Source organism: Choloepus didactylus, chromosome 4 (genome assembly GCF_015220235.1).
Source record: "Choloepus didactylus isolate mChoDid1 chromosome 4, mChoDid1.pri, whole genome shotgun sequence".
In the NCBI taxonomy this organism is placed as follows: Eukaryota; Metazoa; Chordata; class Mammalia; order Pilosa; family Megalonychidae; genus Choloepus; species Choloepus didactylus.
The window spans coordinates 139,285,956-139,306,769 of NC_051310.1; the positions used below are offsets into that span (position 1 = coordinate 139,285,956).

General features: G+C 49.3%; 1 protein-coding gene across 7 annotated transcripts; it reads left to right on the top strand.

The window, feature by feature from the left end:
* The first annotated feature begins 769 nt into the window (after positions 1–769).
* On the top strand, positions 770–19,582 carry PLA2G4F (phospholipase A2 group IVF). 7 transcript variants are annotated; one of them, XM_037834226.1, is made up of 22 exons: positions 770–1,377; positions 1,749–1,852; positions 2,387–2,459; positions 3,035–3,171; positions 3,275–3,403; positions 3,876–3,916; positions 4,215–4,257; positions 4,702–4,768; positions 4,876–4,953; positions 6,638–6,807; positions 6,969–7,082; positions 7,298–7,335; positions 7,619–7,754; positions 8,405–8,541; positions 8,810–9,032; positions 13,834–13,948; positions 14,179–14,316; positions 14,435–14,542; positions 15,911–16,105; positions 16,853–17,019; positions 17,967–18,054; positions 18,483–19,582. In XM_037834226.1, the coding sequence occupies exons 1-22, from the start codon at positions 1,014–1,016 to the stop codon at positions 18,689–18,691; spliced, it is 2,874 nt and encodes a 957-aa protein (XP_037690154.1). In that variant the 5' UTR covers positions 770–1,013; the 3' UTR covers positions 18,692–19,582. The 7 variants fall into 7 exon arrangements, with proteins under 7 accessions (XP_037690154.1, XP_037690157.1, XP_037690152.1 ...); XM_037834224.1 differs by having other exon boundaries at positions 773–1,377; positions 17,967–18,153; XM_037834227.1 differs by lacking the exon at positions 6,969–7,082 and having other exon boundaries at positions 773–1,377; positions 17,967–18,153.
* The last annotated feature ends 1,232 nt before the right edge of the window (positions 19,583–20,814 follow it).

Here is a 20,814-nt window from a genome sequence, read left to right on the forward strand (position 1 = left end):
CCTCTCTAGGCCTCAGGTTCCTCTAATGTGGATCCATGGATCCTCTACTCATTTATAGAGGGGGTTGAACTCTAATTTCTGTGACCCCACCCTAGGATTTAGCTTCCTGTTCCAAATTAAGGAGAAACAAGCCCTCCCCTTGGGGCCCAGCCACTAGCAGTCACATGCCTTTTGTTTCAGGAGTTTCTGGTCTGAACTTGCCCTGTGGACTCAATGGAGTTGAATCACCTCTTTTTTGGATGTTCTTTCAGCCTCCAACTCTAGGCCTTGGGATGGAGAGTAGAGATGACTGGATGTTGGGTGAGGAAAAGAAATCTGTTTCCCAACAGTTCACTGCCCCAGAGATCCTTTCTTCTCCTGAAGACAGTGCCTGTCTCAGCCACAAAAAAGAGACATCACATATCATCTGCAGCCTGAGTTTTACCAAGGGGAGATCTCTAAACCTTTTTCTCTTGTAGGTTAAAGGCAGGCAGACCTGTTTTTTCCCTGCCCTTACCGATCCTACCCAACCATCCTGCACTCCTACCTCTGGACCTGGCCCACACAAATGTTTCCTCTGATCCAGGAAGAGGACCCAACAGAAGCCACAAGGAGCCATGAGCCTGACAATTTCTTTAGGGTATGGAAACTTCCACACCCTCGTGTTCTAGGGTTTAGCACAGATGTGGCATGTAGGAGGTTCTCAGTGAGTGAGTGAGTGAGTGGGGAATGAAATGAGGAAGTCCAAGAAAGATTAGAAACAGCTTTGAGTCCAGATAAAACTCTGAACCAGAGATTTTCATGCTCCTTGCTTAATAGCCCTGGAGAAGGTAAAACTTCAAAGGTTTTTTGACAGCTGTGGGAGACTAGTTCCCTGATCCAGCGCTTTCCAACTGCTGTTAAATGGGCTGGCTATGTCATCATCATCTAGAGTGCTTGTTGGAAATAGAAATACCTGGATTCCACCCATACCCACAAAATCAGATTATCTTGGGGTGAAGCTCAGGTAAATATTTTTTTTAAAAGCAGCCCAAATGATAACCAGGCAGCTGAGTTTGGGAACCAGAATGCTGGTTCCTGATCCTCTTGGAGAGGGAGTGAACTGCCTCCTGCTGAGGAAATTAGGCTCCAGTCACTTCAGACCCCACCTCCAAATCCAGCAGTCCAGCTCCACCCGCCACACCCCAGTGCCACCTGTCAGACCTGAGCTGCAGGGAGTGCAGCCAGAGAGCAGGGTGGCTCTGGGAAGCAGGCAGGGCTCCCTGCTGGGAACTGGGCTGCCCAGCCATGCTCCGGGCGCTCTGGCCAGGGTGGCTGGTGGCCAAGGGGCTGCCCCTCCTGGGGGCAGTACTGCTGCGGAAGAGAGAGAAGAGGGGAGCTCACTGGAGGCACTGGCGGGTAAAGTACCTGATGTTCACCTGGGAAATGTGGATTGGAGAAGTCCTGGGAGAAGCAGTCCCCTTTGAGGACTGAGGCCAGCCCCGGGACTGAGTTTTGATCCGGTGTGGGACCTGTCTGTTCCAGATGATCTTGCAGAGCTTAATTTAGAGACATTGGCTAAGTAAGTCTTTGGCTCATGAAAATAATCCTCCCAGTTAGGAAGTGAAGGTTGAGGTCATGTGGCACTTTTAAGTGGGTGGTTGGTTTTGCCAAGAATGCCCTAGTCTGGGTGTAAAGTCCACTGAGGGAAGAAGATAGGCACTTGCTGGGATTTTTGAGGGAATAGCTTCACTCTCAGGAGGCTGCAATCCCACATTATCTCCCTGAAGCCCAGGCTGCAGTCTCCTTAGTGGCTTATCAGACCAGTACAAACTGGGTGACTCTTGGCTTGCCTCCAAGGACCTGCAGCCCTGTGAGCTGTCTTCTGGCCTTGGTAAGCAGGGTGGATCCTGACTTTCTCTTTCAACAGTTAACTCCTTAAGCGCACTACTCCAGCTCTCACTTTTGCTCTCCAGCTACAGGGAGAGGGGAAGCACTGTAGTCTAAGGGGAGCTGCAAGTTTGTGGTGAATAGTAACAGTCGTTAGTAATAATGGCTACATGTATTGTGCACTTATGCCAGGCACTTCATACAAATTTTCTTTTAAAACTCACCACAACCCTATGAGGTTGCCATTATAACCCCGATTTTATAGATGGGAAATTAAAGCACAGGGAAATTACCTTGCCCAAGACTGTGGCTAGTCAGTGGTAGATTCTAGAGCTGAACCCAGGCCCAACTGATCCCAGGGCCCAGGCTCATCTTCAGTGTGCTAAACTCCTAAAGCCTGGCCCCTGCTACATCGGTGCCCCTGGGCCAGGCTGCTCCCCTAGGAGCCAGGGGAAACCTAAACTGGGCGCCACTGCGGGGAGATCGGTCCCCACCCACAACTTCCTGGAACTGAGTCCCCGGAGTTCTGTTGTTTCAGCGGGAAACTCACCCATACTATGACCTCCAGGTAAAGGTGCTGAGGGCCAGAAACATCCGGGGCACAGACCTGCGTGAGTCACTCCTGTCTCCACTCTCCTCTCCCATTTTCCCCTGGGGCTGGCCTGATGCAGTGTGTGTGTGTGTGTGTGTGTGTGTGTGTGTGTGTGTGTGTGTGTGTGTGTAGTAAGGTGGAGGGGCTGGTGCTGGCTTCAAGGGAGGCACCCTGGTGAGGGAGGGCAGGTGGGCTGGGGCTGGAAGAGAGAGCCATGCAGGCCCAGGACTCCTACGCTTCTGGGAAGTGGATGGCATGAACCTGGATGAGTGCCAGGCCCCTCTCTCACCTCAAGTCAACACCTGCTCTCCGAGAGTGATTTTACTGCCTGAATCAGAAAGTTCCTGGGAATTACTCAATGGTCTGTGTTGCCACCATGTGTTCTTTGCAAATGGCTGCTGTAGGATTTCTGGCTTTGTTCAGTGGAATAGGAGGTGTCAGAGGACACCAACAGCCCTCCCTCCATCTTCCCACCACGAGGGCAGCCTCCTCTCCCTGCCTCTGCTCCTTCCCCTCCTGCCCCAGTCTCCCCAGGAAACCTTTTCAACAATAAGAGCTTGAGGCTGAGGATCCCTCCCCTGTTCCCACCTGCAGTGTCCAAAGCTGACTGCTACGTGCAACTGTGGCTGCCCACGGCGTCCCCCAGCCCCACCCAGACAAGGACGGTGGCCAACTGCAGTGACCCCGAGTGGAACGAGGTCTTTCACTATCAGATCCATGGAGCTGTGAAGGTGAGGGCCAGTGAGGGGCTGGGGCTGTGGAAGAAGGCCTCCTCCAGGCTGCCTCCCTCCTGCCCTGCCTCGGGCTCCCACCTCCCACCTGCCCTGTTTCCAGAATGTCCTGGAGCTCACCCTCTATGACAAGGATGTCCTGGGCAGTGACCAGCTCTCCCTGCTCCTGTTTGACCTGAGGAGCCTCCGGCCCGGCCAGCCCCACAGGCACACCTTCCTGCTTGACCGCCAGGTGAGCCCCCCCACACTATGCCAGTGATGAGCCAAGCTCAAGGGCAGGAGGCTCAGGGTAGGGGCATCACCCATGGGTCTCCGAGGCAGCACAGGCCATACCTCCAAGACAGTCACTCCTCTGTCCTGCATGCAGCACTGAGCCTACAAGGGTTTCCCACAAATGCCTCCTCCCTGCGTGACAGAATGTGAGTTCCACGAGGGCAGAGCTTTTAGTCTATCTCAGTGCCTGCTGAATCCTTGGTGGCTAGAACAGCCTCTGACACATTTTTGAATAAATGTAAGTGTGAAGTGCTGTGTGGAGATGCCACTGCCCATCATGTACCCAGAAGAAGCCACAACTACACTTTCCTCTTTAGTGCCTGCAGCCAAGCAGGACCCGGGGACAGGGATGCCAAGGCTGGGAGAAGGGACGGTCCCTGAGACTTTTGGAGCCCTTTAAAAACTGGTGCTCCCCTGCTTCCTCCATGTAGGATTCACAGGAGCTGCAAGTGGAATTTGTTCTGGAGAAGAGGTGAGTTCAGCAGAGCTTGTGCCCCCCCACCATGTGGTCTGAGACTCACAGAGATGTAAGTCACGGCATCTCCCACCCCAGTCACCATGTCCTGTGCTGGCTTTGCAGGCCTGGCTCAAGAGGAGACAGCCTGGTGTGAAGCCCATCTGAGTGCTGGGGGACAGGCTCACCCCCATACCCAAATCCTGCCATGGCCTCCAGGCTCTTCCAGCTGCTTTGGTCACATTTTTATAGTAACTGCCATTAGGAGATGGCCAGGGAGGGGTCAGATGCTCCATGAGCTCCTCATCCTTTGCAGCCAGGTGCCTGCCTCTGAAGTCATCACCAATGGGGTCCTGGTGGTGAGTGCGGAAGGGGGGCTTGGACTGGCTGGGGTGGGGGACCCCATCATGCCCACTTGCCTCTTTACCTGCAAGGATGAAGGGCAAGAAGCTGCCTCACGCCTAGGTGGATGGCCCAGAACCCAGCCTTCCTACCTTGTAGTGATATAAACTACAATTTTAGTAGTTTGTACTGCTAAAGCACATTATTTATTTGGGATGCTGGCTGCTGAGACTGCCCAAGAAGTCACCATAATGGCCCTCACCCCTCCCTCTTTCCCATCATGGGCCACTTCCCCCGAGTCCTGGGAGGAGGGCTGGGTGCTACTTTGAGGCCTGCTATGGAAGACTCCTGCCTATGAGGGGCAGGCCCTGGGAAGGTTGTTGCCTCTCTCCGTCCTGGTTTGGGCCATGTGCAGGGTCCCTGTGGGCTGTCTGCCTCCCACAGGCCTCTACTTTCCTCAGGTCCAGCCCTGTCTGAGAATCCAGGGCACTCTCGGGGGAGATGAGAGAGCCCCACACCGAGACTATGGTAAGTCTGGTCACTGGCCTTGGGTCTTGCCCTCTCTCCTTGGCGTTGGCAGGTGCTTATTTCAGGGAGGTGGGTCTGGGGCATGAATTTCTTGAATTTTCCACTGGTCAAAGCTGACCAAGGATGGAATGGATTGCCCTCGGAAGGAGTGGATTTCCTGTCCCTGGAAGTGTTCAAGCACAGAGGTGGCATCAATCAAACTGTTGTTGTAAAACAACCAACCACAAAATCTCAGTGATAAGCATTCATTTAGCTCACACACCTGGCAGTTCAGCTAGGGGTTGGCTGATCTAGGCTGGCCGTGGCCGGGGTGAGCTGGCTCTGCATCGTGCGTCTCTCATCCACCTCCTGCCACCAGCAGACTAGCCTGGGCATGTTCTTAAGGTCATGGCAGAGGTACAAGAGAGCAAGCTCAATGGGGCAAAGGCTTCTCAAATCACATCATGGCCACTAACTTGCATTTCATTGGCCAAAATGAGTCACATGGTTGAATCCAAAGTTGGAGGGCTGGGAATATTAGATGAAGGAGCTGAAAAGTCACACAGCAAAGAGCCAGAATACAGGGAGGAGTGAAGGACTGGGGCCATGAAAGCAATCTAACACAAAAGGCAGCCACTTAGGAGGGGACTGTGTAATGGCTAAGGTCCCTTCCAGTGCAGTCTGAGCCTCTGGGATGAGCCCTGCCTGGGTATCATGGAGCACCTAATGTGAGTCAGATACTGGGCTAAGCATTTTACATGTTTTATCTTGCAATCCTCATAACAATTCTATAAGGTAGGTTCATTTATTATCCCCTTTTAATTCATGAGACTGAGACTCCAAGAAGTAACTTGCCCACAGCCAATAAGTGGCAGAGCCAGGACCAAACCCAAGTCTGTGACACCCCAGGGCCCATTCTCTTAAACACAACATAATATCAATCTCAGTCATAAACCTTGGTGTGAAAGAAGTCTCTCTTTCCTTATTTTATATAATTCCCTTCTGCCCCAGGGTTATGTCAAGTCTCAAGGTCTCACTTAGTGCCAGGGGGTATGTAGGGAGAGGCATCCCATCTGGACCTTTGATCCTGAGGGTCTCTGTCCCTGGGCCCTTTGGGTCTCTTGCTTCCATGTCATGCTTGGGGTCTGGAAATATTTTGCGAGGCTGTCTGCGGTCCCCTTTACCTCATGTCACACACAGCTCTTTCTCTCTGGGGTCTTTCCCCCTTCCTCGGAAAGCTGGTAGGAAGCGGGACAGCTTCCCTGCTGTTCCGTGGTGCACAGACCTCTCTCTTGGCCTCCTCCTAGTCTGGGGCTCACCTTCTAACCTGGACTGGCTCTGCTCTGCTTCTCTCGGTACGCATGAATTTTTTTACCGCCTCTGCAAATGCTCTAAGTTCTCCTGAGGTCTTATGCTTTTGGAAACAAAGGCCAGGTATAATTAACATTTAAATTAATTATATATCATATAACAAACTGTAAATTTATATATGATTGTATATTCATATATAAATATAATTATACATACACATATGCATATATAATTAACATAATCGTCTCACTGTCATCAGCTAGATAAGCTATGGGGCAGGGGCCCTCTCCCTCCCTACTCATGTGTGGTCTCCCTTGCCTGCCCTTCCCCCTTGCCTAGGCATTTATGTATTTCCCACCCTCTCCCAAGTTTGCAGTTCTGATCAGGGCAGATTATAGATCCCAAGAGTCCTTCCTGATGCCTTTACTATGGTCACAATATCAGAAAGTGAGCAGGGTGATGAGAATTGACATTTCCAGGGAGAGAGAAGGGAGTTGTTGTTACCACCATCATGAGCCTCACATCCCACCCCACCCTCAGCCCCTCACCTGGGCACTCACCTGGGCCCTCTGCTTTCAGGCTATAGGCAGATCCAGTTGGCAGTACCTGGGGCCTATGAGAAGCCACAGCTCTTGCCCTTGAAATATCCAGTAGAGCAGAGCCTCCCATCCACCTTTACCTTCCACGTGAATCCAGTGCTCAGCTCCAGCCTGGATATTGAGCTCTGGGAGAAGCTCATGGTCCTGCAGGTGAGTGAGCCCATAGCCCCAGCTAGGGCTGGCATTAGTCACATCCCATGGGAAAGGGCTGGATGATAGAATCAGTCCACCTGGAGGAACATTCTGGAATGACCCTGGAAGCCCCTTTTGCTCCACTCCGGGGAGCTACTTGAGTGTCTTCTTGTCTGCAGAGCAGTCCGAGTGCTGAGCTGGAGGCCCAGAACAGCAAGCTGGGCGAGGGAGGTATCGTGCTCTCCTCTCTGCCCTTAGGCCGGGAGGAACAACGCATTGTGGCCCTGGGGGAGGTAAGGCTCTGCCTGGGTGCCAGAGGGACCCCAGCCAGCTCTGTGACCACCAGGAGAGACCTGGTCACAGACCTGGGGGAAGGGCTAAGAGAGGTCAAGATCAGGCAAGCCTAGAGCTCAACTATGGTGTCTAAATCTGGGCCAGAGTTAACAGAGATGCAAGGGCTGGCAGGTGGGAGAGCAGTTTCCTGGGATGGGGCTGTTGTCTCTTTCAGGGCCAGGAGGTGACTCTGAGTGTGAAGGCAGAAATGAGGTGAGGTGGGGCTTCAGGAAGAAGGCCTCTTGGGACTCGTCTGGACGTGTGGGGAAATACCCCAATGTGTTCTCTTCTGCCCACTCACTTTAGGCCCTGGGGATCATCTCTTTTCTTCCCCATTTTGGTTCTGGTAGAAAGTCTCTTGGGATCTTTCTAGAGGGTTCTTCCTAGAGTATGGTGTGCTCCTTTGAAAAATTGCTTGGTCTGAGGATCTTCTCTGCAGAATAATCACCCAGTCCTCCCCTCCCACCCATATCTCTTCCCTCCGCACCTGGGGCAGCTCTGGGGACCTTGACCTGCGCCTTGGCTTTGACCTCTGTGATGGAGAGCAGGAATTTCTGGACAAGAGGAAGCAGGTCGTGTCCAAGGCCCTGCAGAAGGTGCTGGGGTTGAGTGAGGCTCCGGACAGTGGCCAGGTATGGAATGGAAGAGCCAGACTCTAGGGTTGCTGGGACCAAATCCAGCCTCTTCCTTTGACTAAGAGGTGACAGAAAGCTTGGAGGGAGCATGGGGAGCAGAGAAAGAAAAGGGCAGGCCTGTTAGCCTGAGACAACGGGCACACTCAGAAGAGTTGGAGCCCTGTAACTGAGGGCCGAACAGCCTTGGCCAAGGGCGCGTAAAGGGATTTAGAGGTGGAAGGTCATGGGAACCTCTGAGCAGGGAAACAACCAGCCTGTGACTGGGAGACTTAGAATAAGGCAGGAATAAGATGATGGCTTCCTCCTGGCTGCATGTTTTCTCAGGGAGTGGAACCTGTGTCGAGTGCTAACAAGGTGAGCAAGCACAGATGGTTCATTCAGTAAACATGAGTGCCTGTCCTGCCCTGTGCCAGATAGCCACTCTGCAGACGGAGGGTGAAGAGGGCAAGAAGGCACTTTTAACTGTATGATCTTGGGCACATTCTCTAAACCTCCTTTGCCCCAGTTTCCTCATCTGTAAAATGTGGCCCTCATTGGGTTGCTCTGAGGATTAAATGAGATAATCCATGTAAGGCTCTTAGAACACTGCCCAACATATAAATGTCAGTGGTAGTTGTTGTGTTGTCATTGTTATCACTGTGCCCCAGGTGCCTGTGGTGGCTGTGCTGGGTTCTGGGGGTGGAACTCGAGCCATGTCTTCCCTGTACGGCAGCCTGGCAGGGCTGCAGGAGCTCGGCTTCCTGGACACTGTGACCTACCTGAGTGGGGTCTCTGGGTCTACCTGGTGAGTTGGGACTGGGTGCAGAGTGAAGGAGACCCCTGGAGGGCAGGGCATGAACCTGAGGAGGGGCTGAGATCCGCATCCAGAAGGATTAGGAGGGACCAAGTGGGGTTGAGTCCCAAGGGCCTCACTGAATGGGTGATACGGGGCAGTGGGTGAAAGTAAGGGGACAGAAGGGCTCACAGACTTCTGAGGTCCTAGTGGCCTGCATCGCTCCCCTCCCCTAGCTGTACTCCCTGCCCCTGACTCCCAGGCACTCCCCCATCCCCAGGTGCATCTCCACAATCTACAAGAACCCAACCTGGTCCCAAGTGGCCTTGCAGGGCCCCATGGAGTGTGCCCAAGCTCGGGTCTGCAGCAGCAAGATGGGGGCATTGTCCAAAGAGCAGCTACAATACTACGCCCAGGAACTGGGGGTCAGGGAAAGCAGTGGCCACAGTGTTTCCCTCATCGATCTGTGGGGCCTCCTCATCGAGTACTTCCTGTACCAGGAGGTAAGAGAAGAGCAGGCTGTAACATGACTCCTCCATCCCTGCTCCGCCAAACCTTATCCCCAGAAGCTGAGATCTGAGATTTGCAAAGCTGGCCCTAAAGTCTCACCTCCCTTGGGGTGGGGTAGAGGAGATGTTAGTAGTAATACTGATCAAAAGCAGTGGGTTCTCTGCCCTGTGCTCTCAAATAACCAATTCCTGAGACACTGGGGGTTTCAAAGAGAGAGAAAGAGTTTATTGCTAGGCATGAAGCAGGAGATCAGATGGCCTATCAGCCTAAAAATCTGTCTCCCTGAGTATAAAGAGTTCAAGGTTTTTAAACAAGGGAAGGTAGAGTTGTTACCATTACAATAACAAGCATAAGCAGCTACAATTTACAAATGTAAAGGAGTGGAGCTATGCTAGAAGAAAGTCAATCATTACAAGAACAAGTCAATGATTAGTTCTGAGCTGACTCAATTTTCTTCATTAACATTAGGGGATTGCTTTTGTGTTTATAAGACTCTAAAGTTGAAAAACCAGATAAAGGGGTATGAGTGAGGTTTTTACCATCACAAGGTCACAAGATTAAGGCTATATAGTTATACAATCATTATTATAGTTCAGCAATTTTAGGTTATTTCCTTCTGGCTATTCTAATACACTAGAAAGTAAAAAGAAATATCTGTGTAATGATTCAGTAGTCATAATCATTAGTTAAATCCTAACTTCTTGATTACAACTCCTAGGTCTCATTTGATCATTCTCTCAATCTTGAGGGATATCTGGGCAATGACCATTCTAAGTCCTTCATGCTGAAAATGGGCATTGACATTCTAGGGCAGAGGAATGAAACTGGTTGATGTTCTTGGAGCAACTGTTACTTCTGGGTTTCAGGGCTTATCTGGCATAGGAACAATTCAGAGGCTTTGAGTCTCTGAAAACTAAACTTAAAACTTTTATAGAGTCTTAGATAGAGCCCAAGGTTTTCAAGAACACTGTTGGTTGGACCTTGGCATACTGTGCTGAAACTTGTATAAGACTAACCTCCAGAATGACCTCTCAACTGACTCTATTTGAAATCTCTTAGCCACTCTAACTTTATTTTATTTTATGTATTTTCTCCCTTTTGGTCAACTAATCCCGTGATGCCAAAACTCATCCTTGGGAGTAATGTCCCATATTGCCGGGGATACTTGGAAGTCATATCCCAGGTAGCGGGGAGGGCAGTGAGTTTACCTGCAGAGTTTGGCTTAGAGAGAAGGGCCACACCTGAGCAACAAAAGAAATTCTCTGGGGGTGACTTTTAGGCATTAGTTACAAGTAGGTTTAGCTTTGCCATTACAGAAATAAGTTTCATAAGGGCAAGCCTCAAGATTGAGAGCTTGACTTATTAAATTGGGAGCCCCTATTAAGAAAATAGCAGGAATTCCCCAGGTGAAGAAGTTTATTGTTTCCACTTTTTTGTCACCAGTCCCTCAAGGGACTTTGCAAATACTTTTTCGTTTTCTGCCCAAAATACTCTGAAATGCATCAGGGTATTACATTAACCTGTACAGAATATCAGGATCTCATTCCCTATTCTACTTTCTGTGTCAAATGAAGCTGAATTACGTTGTGTAAATAAACTGACCAGATGGTTAAATTAGATAGTGTGCTACAGAAAACATAAATTTTGGACAAAATAAATATCTTCTCCTTTCAACTCACACAGAAATTAAAGTCTTAAAATATAGACAATATCGTCCTTTACCCCATATTCTGATTTACCTTAGTCCTAACCAGATAGCTTCATTCACATCTCTAATTGAAGTTTGATCTCTTTTTCAGCCTCTTTAACAGTTGCTTTGTGGAGTAATGCTGACTTAAAGAGCTGGAGTCTCAGGTTGCTAACTCTGAGTCTCAGGTGTCACACAGATACCTGTCAGATTATACAAAGAGCAAAGCATATCAGAATTTAGAAATAACAGTTAAAGCTCAGGAATAAATTTGACTGTTGTAAGAGCTTATAACCTAGGCCCTAAATTTCTTATAGGCATTTTCTAAATGAAGCTATTTTCAGAAATAAAAACATTTGACAGTTGACTTATATTGGGGTCATCAATCACAAACCATAGCAGAAGTTTGGCCTGTCTCACTGTCTCACTTTTACACATTTACCAGGGATATGTTAATTAACAGGTAGAACATAATTTGAATACTTGTCTTACTTCTCTTTTAAAGTCCTTTTTGTTGAAAATGAAGTTCTGACTTATAGTTGACAACATATACTTTTAGAGAAGCATTAGACCAAAATAGTAATGTAAATTTGGTTGCTTCCATGATCTGTAACCTATTTCTAAGAATAACTAAAATGACTGACAATCTCATACTGTTGTCTAACATCATGCAGATCAGTATCAGGATGTAACAGACAGTGAGAATGTTGTCAAGTCTTTAGGAATTTCATATCATCTCTAAATATATGAATAATGTTCTACCCATCCAAATTTAGTTAACGATAGGGTAGAAAATCCCTTTTAATTATTGTAATACTTCCCAATCACTTCCCATGTAATATGTTAAACTATTTTAGCACCTCCCTTTTACTAGGTGAAAGAACAAATCCTTTGTAACAGCTTTCCTTTAAAAGTGAAAAGACTTGTCTTCAGAAATAAAGGATGAAAGGTCAACATAAACATCAACAAGGAAACTATTCTGATATGATATAAAATCTTCGTCTTGTAGATAGAGTACTCAGATGGTTAAGAAAAACTTTTTATTCCCTTTCATTAAGAGCAGACCAACAATCCACAATACTTTAACAGAGAGAAAACTAAACCAGTTTTGTATGAATACATGGTTTGACACAAAAGCTCTTTTAAAAATATTATAAACAGGCCTATCAAATTTTGGTCAGCATTGACTATGACAGACAGAATTCACTTTCGCAAAGTTTCTATAACTTTCCATACCCATTCAGGTCTTGTCTTACCTATTAAAACTGGCCGTTTTACTTTAGGACAAACCATACCCCCTTAGACAAGCTTATCAAATTTTAGTCAGCAACAAACAAAATTCACTTTCACAAACCTTCTGTATCCATTCGGGCTTTGTTCTACACATCCAGTCAGATGTCTGGACTTGGAACTGAAAATGGTTTCTCTCTTTGAAGACTTTTAAGGTGTCAAGGGCCTGGAGTGCTAGCAGAACATAGAAAAACCCAGTTGCCAAGCCTCTAGACTAAGAATCTAGTGGCTGCAAAGGCTTGATTATTGTGTTTGCCTGTCCTTCTGGGGCTCCAGAACCTCAGGCATTCAGACTCCTTGCTTCGTAGGACCTTTTGTCCCATCTGGGTCACCAAATCGATACCAATCAAAAGTGGTGGGCTCTCTGCCCAGTGCACTCAAATGACCAATTCCTGAGACACAGGGGTTTCAAAGAGAGAAAGGGTTTATTGCTAGGTGCAAAGTGGGGAATTAGATGGCCTATTGGCCTAAACATCTGTCCCCTCAAGACAAAGGAGGTCAAATTTTTTATGCATTCAAATAAGGGGTGATGGAGTTGTTACCATTACAATAACAAGCATAAGCAGCTACAATTTACGAATGTAAAGGAGTGGAGTTATGCTAGAAGGAAGTCAGTCATTACAAGAACAAGTCAATGATTAGTTCTGAGCTGACTCAAGTTTCTTCATTAACATTAGGGGATTGCCTTTGTGTTTATAAGACTCTAAAGTTGAAAAACCAGATAAAGGGGTATAAGTGAGTTTTTTACAATCACAAGATCACAAGATTAAGGCTATATAGTTATACAATCATTATTATAGTTCAGCAATTTTAGGTATTTCCTTCTGGCTATTCTAATACACTAGAAAGTAAAAAGAAGTATCTGTATAATGATTCAGTAGTCATAATCATTAGTTATATGCTAACTTCTCAGTTGCAGTGGGAGGGAGGGTGAAACCCCAGGTGGGCTGACACCACTCATCTTTCCTGGGTGAAACTGCTCTTCACCCCCAGGGAGGGGGAGCCTGGCCTGCAGTTTTCTGCTTTGTCTGCATATTTGAATCCCTTGCACAGCTTTTGAAAAACATGCATACCTGAGCCCCATCCCAGATACAGATTTTAATTGGTTTGGGGTAGAGCTGAGCATAGGTATGTTTTATTTTTTTATTTATTTCTAAATGGAATATTGCCTTCCCATTTGACTTTTTTTTTTTTAATGTAATTTTATTGAAATATATCCACATACCATACAGTCATCCAAAGTGGGTATGTTTTTAAAGTAGCCCAAGTGATAGCCTGTGCCACTGAAGCAAGCCACCCTACTCACTGGCCAATAACTCCATGACCCCCACCTCCTGCTGGCTGCTCCTAGAACTGCAGGCCAGGCCTCTGTTGGGAAATGAGGATTCAGAGCTGAGGTTCTTTCTCGACCTTGGGAACCTGACCCACTGGTGTGTGGCTATCAGTTGTGGATATATCATTTATCATTTCTAAGTAAAGAATCCGTTTAATGATTTACTTTTTAAATAAACTAGGCTGCATTTTGAGTTATTCCTTTAAAAATGTCACTGACTCCCTTGCATTCTGACGTGCTTTATTGAATGGGGAAGAAAGGGAGGGGGCGTTCCATGGCCCCTGGAATTGCACAAAATCCACAGTGGCCTGCCTTGCCTCCACTGCAGCCTGAAGCTTGTCCCTTAGAGACCTATCTCTAGAACACTGGCCTTGGTGACCCCAAGTCTCTCTTGTGGGCATGCCACACCCTTGGCCTCACGCCATGGGGTCGGGGAAGGGAGCTCCCAAAAGGCCAAGCTTTGCCTCCCTTCTTTCCTGCCCAGGAGAATGCTGCCAAGCTGTCTGATCAGCAGGAGGCCGTCAGCCAGGGTCAGAACCCTTACCCCATCTATGCCAGCGTCAATGTCCGCACCAACATCAGTGGGGAAGACTTTGCAGGTGCCTGGGTTGTGGATACTTGGAAAGGAGGTGGCAGGAGGAGTGTAAGAGGCCAGGGCTATCAGAGCACTTATGGGCAGTGGCCAAAAATGGGGGGCTTGGAGCACAGCGGGGTTGCTACCTCCTGCTCCTGGCAAGGCACAGATCTTGTTCAGGCACAAGGGCTAGGGGGATGCCTTGGGTCCTGGTGAGAGGTCCTTGGTGACTTCCCCTTCCCTCCGGGCCCCCAGAGTGGTGTGAGTTCACCCCCTATGAGGTTGGCTTCCCCAAGTATGGGGCTTATGTTCCCACCGAGCTCTTCAGCTCCGAGTTCTTCATGGGGCGACTGCTGAAGCTCCGGCCTGAGCCCCGGATCTGCTACCTGCAGGGTAAGGATGTCTGGCGGGCTGGGAAGGGTAGGGTGCATATCAGACCTGGGCCTGATACGGGGTGTAGGGAGAGGCTGGGAGGCGTTGTAGGGGCCTGGGGTCCTGCCTGTCTCCTTAGGTGTGTGGGGCAGCGCCTTCGCCGCCAGCCTGGATGAGATCTTCCTGAAGACTGCTGGCTTGAGCCTGGGCTTCCTGGACTCACACAGGGGCAGTGTAGACATCACAGGTAAGGGCAGAGACCCTGGCCCCTTCCCACATCACTTTTCAAAATGGAGTCCTGGCAGAGATGTGAAGAATGAGGGAGGGGGTGGGGAAGGACTTAGTTGTCCCAATGCATTTGGAGAAGTCCATGACAGCAGTAAATGAGGGGTAGGAGGATGGGGAGGCTGCATATCAGAAAACCCAGTGGAAGTTGTGAGTTCTGCATGATAAGGCCATACTTAGTCGTCCTCTGTTTTGGGCTCAAATTACATCAACTCAGTCACAGACCATTGGGTATCTGTTTGACACTCTGTTGTCAAAAGACAAATCAGAGTTGAGTTTTCAGCTTATGGCATTTTATCTGGGACACCAGAAGTTTTGCTGCAGCAAGGATCATTTGAAAAAAATAATGAAAGCAGTTTCAAGCTTCTATAGATGGCAAGAGATTTTTTATAGCCATGAAAAGGAAGTTAGCTTGACTCCTTTTGACTGGATAGGAGTTTGTCCGTCTTATGGGGGCAGATTTAGGACAGGTGGGCTTTATTTTTTACTGGGTCAAATGTAATAAACTAGGGGTTTGATTGGCTATCTGGCTCAGCTGCCTCAGTGGTGATTTCAAATTTCAAAAGCTAGAGGGAAATCAAAGTGGAATTAGGGCACAGCTTTTTGTTGGTGGTGGTTTTGCTCTGAGGGGGTCCCCGGGACTTTCTCCATATACTCTTACCACTGTCCATACCGTTTCAGTGGCTCCCCTTCAGCCTGGTCCCTAACATGGCCTAAGAGATCTCAGCTTCATAGGATAAGCTCAGATCCAGCTTTCATCCCTGGATAACTCTTGTTCAGCTTTTAAGATTCTGCGCAGACATTGTTTTATCAGGAGGTCTTCTCTATTCCACCCCATCCCTCAAGGCTGATTGAGGATCTTCCCATTGTGGCCCCATAGAACCATATACATCTCCCATCACTGTCCTTCCTCGGGCATGGCTTGTTAGGATTTATTATCTCTTTATGCAATTCCTCCAAGTAGGCCCTGAGCCCTGGAGGGCCAAGGCCATGCCTAATTCACCTTTGCATTCCCTGTGCCTAGCACAGTGCTTGGCACAGAGTAACTGCTCAGTAAGTGGTTAACGGATGAAATTCTGATTATATGGATGTACAACTTTAATTTTTCAAAAGGGTGGGAGATAAACCAATAAATGCAACATTATAGGCAACTTTCAAAATATAGTGCTCATGAAAGAAAAAGTAATTCAAAAGGAATTCTTGTGTTACGTAGGTGAAGCAGGTAAAGCAGCGGTCAGAGGCCTGGGAGGCTGGTGGGGGAGGGAGGAGCGAGCCGGGTAAGGGAAGACCCCGCTTCCTGCTGTATGTGACTGGTCCCCTCTTGCCCTAGACGACTGCCAGAAGCTGCAGCAGCCTGACCCTGCCCGGCTGCGAACAAGGCTCTTCACGCCCCAGGGGCCCTTCTCCCAGGCTGTCCTGGACATATGTACCTCTCGCTTCACTTCCGCGGAGACCTTTAACTTCACCCGGGGCCTCTGCCTGCACAAGGACTACGTGGCTGGCAGGGAGTTTGTGGCCTGGAAAGGTGGGGACCACCCTGGGTGGGAGGCAGATGGGGATGTTAAAAGAAAAGTGATTGATGCAATTTAGGATCTCACAGCTTTATTGAGCTTTATTGATTCAAGAACGAGGCAGCATCCCATTCAGAAAGTACAAGGGAGCCCCACCAAGGGAGTGGAAGAGAGAAGCTTATATAGAGCACACACAGAAACAAGCGAGGAAATGTTCTGACTGGTTGACATAAGTTGCCACTTGACATGGGGGGTGGCTCTTACAGAGTGGGGAGCAGATATACAGTAGTATGGTAGTAAGATATCTCTCTTGGACCAAAACTGATTTATCTTCAGGTGTTGCTTAGCTGCAGTTCTGTAGGGTATGCCCCATTGTTCCATTTTCCTGGAAAGCCCCCACAGGTCTATTATTTTGGTCTTCTGGAAAATCCTTTCTTGGAAACGGGTCCCTCCCTGCAGTGTCCAATGCAGGTGACCATTTTATTTTACATAACAGGGGTCCCCCTTCCTGCCCATGCCTCTGGCTCACTGGGGGCCAGTGAATGCTGCGCTTTGACCTGGAGTTGAGGTGGGGTCTCATGCTGCCTCGGGCCCCATGTTGGGGGAAGGACTCTGATTACTGTGCTGCAAGGCAAGGCCAAGGGGTTGGGGCAGGAGACCCCACAGCAGTCATGAGAGAGACGACTGATCTACACAGAGGTCTTTCAGAATGGAAGAGATGTAGGTTGTTGTCAGACAGCGAGCATTTGTCTACCTTGCAGACACACACCCAGACGCCTTCCCCAACGAGCTCACTCCCATGAAGGACTGCCTGTACCTGGTGGACGGAGGGTTTGCCATCAACTCTCCATTCCCTCTGGCTCTGCTGCCTCAGAGGGCTGTGGACCTCATTTTGTCTTTCGACTATTCCTTGGATGCCCCTTTTGAGGTAAGGGGGCAGGGGGTCCTGAGATGAGTGGACAGAGAGGAGGGGAGGGAAGAGGGGAGGAGGTCTCTGTTGAGCAGCCTGGCTGGCTGTTTGGGAGTGGCCTTTCTTGGAAGGCCTGGGTTCTAATCTGTGGGGCCCCAGCAGGGAGCAGGAGTGGGGTGTCTGCTGAACACTATTAGCAGTAATGGTTTTTGATAGTTGAAGAAGGAGAATTGCTGAGATGGTGGGAGGGACAGAGTGGGAAGAGGAGGCCAAACAGTGTCCTCAGGAATCTTCAATGCTGGTTAACAGACCATCTGTTCTAGACCCTGCTCATTCATTGTAGGATTCCCGGCTCAGTTCTGGGTGGGTCTGCTGTACCTCACTTATGGTGACAATAGAGCCATCTGTATTCCTTCAGGGAGTCTCTAGCAGTGACTCCCTCAAATTCTGATTCCTCCGGAGGCAGATTCCACCATATGCACGGGGGGTTCTGGCCGAGCTGTTGGACCAGCCCTTCCCTCTTTGGCCTCTTTCTCTTCCTCCTCCTCCTGGGTCAAATGAGAGTCTGGGATTGAATGATCAATAAAGTATTTTCCAGTGCTGACATCCCATAATAATTTAGTCTTAACCTTGTGAAATTGAAATCAGCCCCCAAATGGGGGGCAAGGAAGGGTCAGAAAAGGGAGAGCAGTGGGTGGGTATGGGGAAGATGATGGTGAGAATGATGGTGACATAGGTACTTCCAATGATTATTGTTAATCACCACAACTCCACTGGATTGTTATTCCCATATTTATATTACGAATGAGGAAATTGGCTCAGAAAGGTCGTGTCACCTGCCTGAAGTCACTCAGCTAGTAAGAGGCAGAGCTGGCATTGAAGCCTGGGTCTGGGTGAGCCCAACACTCTTTCCTCCCCTGACCCCCACCTGCCATGTCCCAGTGAGAGCTTGCCTCCCTGCCCAGGTCTTACAGATGACAGAGAAGTACTGCCGGGACCGAGGAATCCCCTTCCCCAAGATTGAGGTGTGCCCTGGAGACTTGGAGGAACCCCGTGAGTGCTATTTGTTTGCTGAGGCCGAGGATCCCCGCTCACCCATCGTCCTGCACTTCCCCCTTGTCAACCATACCTTCCGCACACACCTGGCCCCAGGTAAAGGGGAACTCTGGCCCTGGGTCTGGCCAACTGAGCCCTGGGGTTGTGATGGGGTGCTGTTCACAGAGTGGAGCTCCTGGACAATGTCCCCCAGCCTGCTTCCTGGAGTGCCTGGGCAGGCCACTGCTGCCCCTGCTTCCTGGATCTCAGTGTTCACACTGGGGCCCCATCTCCTCTGCCAGGCATAAGAGCAGAGATGTGGTCCCCAGGGCCCATGCTTAACCAGCCAGATGTCCTGGGGCAAGGGTGGTTTAAGAGGTGTCAGATCCCAGCCAGCTCCATTGAGTGCCCCAGCCTGGCCTCTCCTCCATGTTCCCACCCCACAGTTGTAGAGCGGCAAACAGCTGAGGAGAAGGCCTTTGGGGACTTTGTCATCAGTGGGCCAGACACGCCCTATGGGATGATGAACTTCACCTACAAGCCCGAGGAGTTTGATCGGCTGGTGGCCCTGAGTCGATACAACGTACTGAACAACGCGGAGACCCTGAGGGGTGCCCTCTGCCTGGCTCTGGACCGGCGGCAGGCTGGGGGCTGACGCAGCCTGGAGTCTGAGGACTGTGACTGAGATGAGAGGCACTGGGCTCTAAGCCAGGGCCTGGTGGAAGGGAAGTGATGGATTTTGCAGGGTCTTCTGCTTCCTGTCTTCTCAGGACCTGCCCCGTGGTCCCCCAGGCTCCAGAAAGCTCTTGCAGAATTGCGGCTTGGTCTTGAGGCATATGTGTAGAAACATCCTAGAAAGGATAAGATGGGAAGTGGGGAAGGATGGCAGAACATCTCCCCAGGGACTGCTTGGGAATGCAAGGCAGAGGCAAGAAGCTCATATTTTACATTAGGGTGTTTGGAGGGAATCAGTGGCGACGATCTGTCCATAGGGCCCATCCCAAACACAAAGAGACCTCAGAGGGCCCAGGTCTTCAGACCCCCACCAGAATGGGAGCTGTGAATGCTGAGGTGCAGGCTGCTCTCCTTCAATTGAGATCAAAAGCAAGGATGCATCTATCCACGCTTCCTGCAAATGACCAAGCTCCACCTGCTCAGCGCATGGATGCAGTGCTCTGGAGAGTAAAGAGAGGCCACATGGATTCTCAGGCTGGGTCGCTGTCTCTATCGTCCTGCTTGCTAACTCCACTAGGGCCTTGTGGCCTCCCCTGGCCCTTCTCACAGCTCACTGCCCTCTTTCTCAGCTTCCTGAAGGCTGCGGAGTGATGGCCAGTCCTGGCTGGGCCCTAGCTGGTAGCTGTATACAATGTATCCCTGGAGCTTCCCCTCTTTAAATTTGGCCCACATTCCCTGCTCATATGTACAACTGCCATTAAGCAAAATACCAGAAATGGATTGGCTTTTATAAAGCGGGTTTATTTGGTTACAAATTTACAGTCTGAAGGCCATGAAAATGTCCAAATTAAAGCATCAACACAGGTATACCTTCAATGAAGGAAGGCCAGTGGCATCCAGAAAACCTCTGTTAGCTGGGAAGGCATGTGGCTGGCGTCTGCTGATCCGGTGTTGTGTTCCAGCTCCTCTCTCAGCTCCTGTGCGTTCTTCAAAATGTTGCTCTTGGGGTGATCACTCCTCTCTTAGCATCTCTGGAGCAAACTCTGGGCTAGCATCTCCAAAGCGTTAGCAAAAATCTGCTTTCAACAGCCATCTCCAAAATGTCTCTCTAGGCTGCAGCAGTGAGCTCCTACTGTCTGTAAGCTCTTTTATAGGACTCCAGTGATTAAATCAAGACTCACACTGAATGGGCGGGGCCACACCTCCATGAAAATAATTCAATCAGAGTTATCACCTACAGTTGGGTGGGTCACATCTCCATGGCAACAACTTAATCCAAAGATTCCAACCTAATCAAGACTAAATACATCTGCCCCACAAGATTGCATTAAAGAACATGGCTTTTTCTGGGGGATATAAAATATCCAAACTGGCACATTCTACCACCTGCACCCCAGAGAAACATGATCTTTCCATATACAAAATACATTCATTCTATCACAATATCACAAAAACTTAAATCATTTCAGTAATAATAGGTAAGTACAAGATCTCATCAAAATCAGTTACAGGCATGGTTTGTCCTAAGACAAAATTCCCCTCTAGCTGTGGACCTGTGAAACTTAGAACAAATTATATGCTGCCAATATACAAAGGAGGGACAGTCATAGGATAAGTATTCCCATTGCCATAGGGAGAAATTGAAAGGAAAAGAGGGTTCACTGGACCAAGACAATTCCTAAAACCCTCAGGGCAAACTCCATTAGATTTCAAAGCCTGAGAGTCATTTTTAGAACGATGTTGTATCCTTGGGGCTTGAGAGAGTGGGAGTCCAACCCTATCCAAGGGCCTTAGCAGCAGCCCTTTTCTTTCCAAATGCTGGGGTGAGTGCTCCAACATATTCATACACTGGGGAGACCACCTTCTTAGCCCTACCCTCCTCAAACATCTGGGCGGCACCCGGACTTTCTTCCATCTCCGGGGCACACACTCAACCCCTTCAGAACAGTGGGGTGTGGCCAGGCTCTCCCCAATCCCCAGGGAATGTGCTCCATCCTCTCTGGGGCCTGGGGTGACAGCACTCTTCCTGAGCATCGAGGCAGAAGGTCCGCCCTCTGCGTTCAGGGCAAACACCCTTTCCACGTGCATGGGCTGCTCCACTCT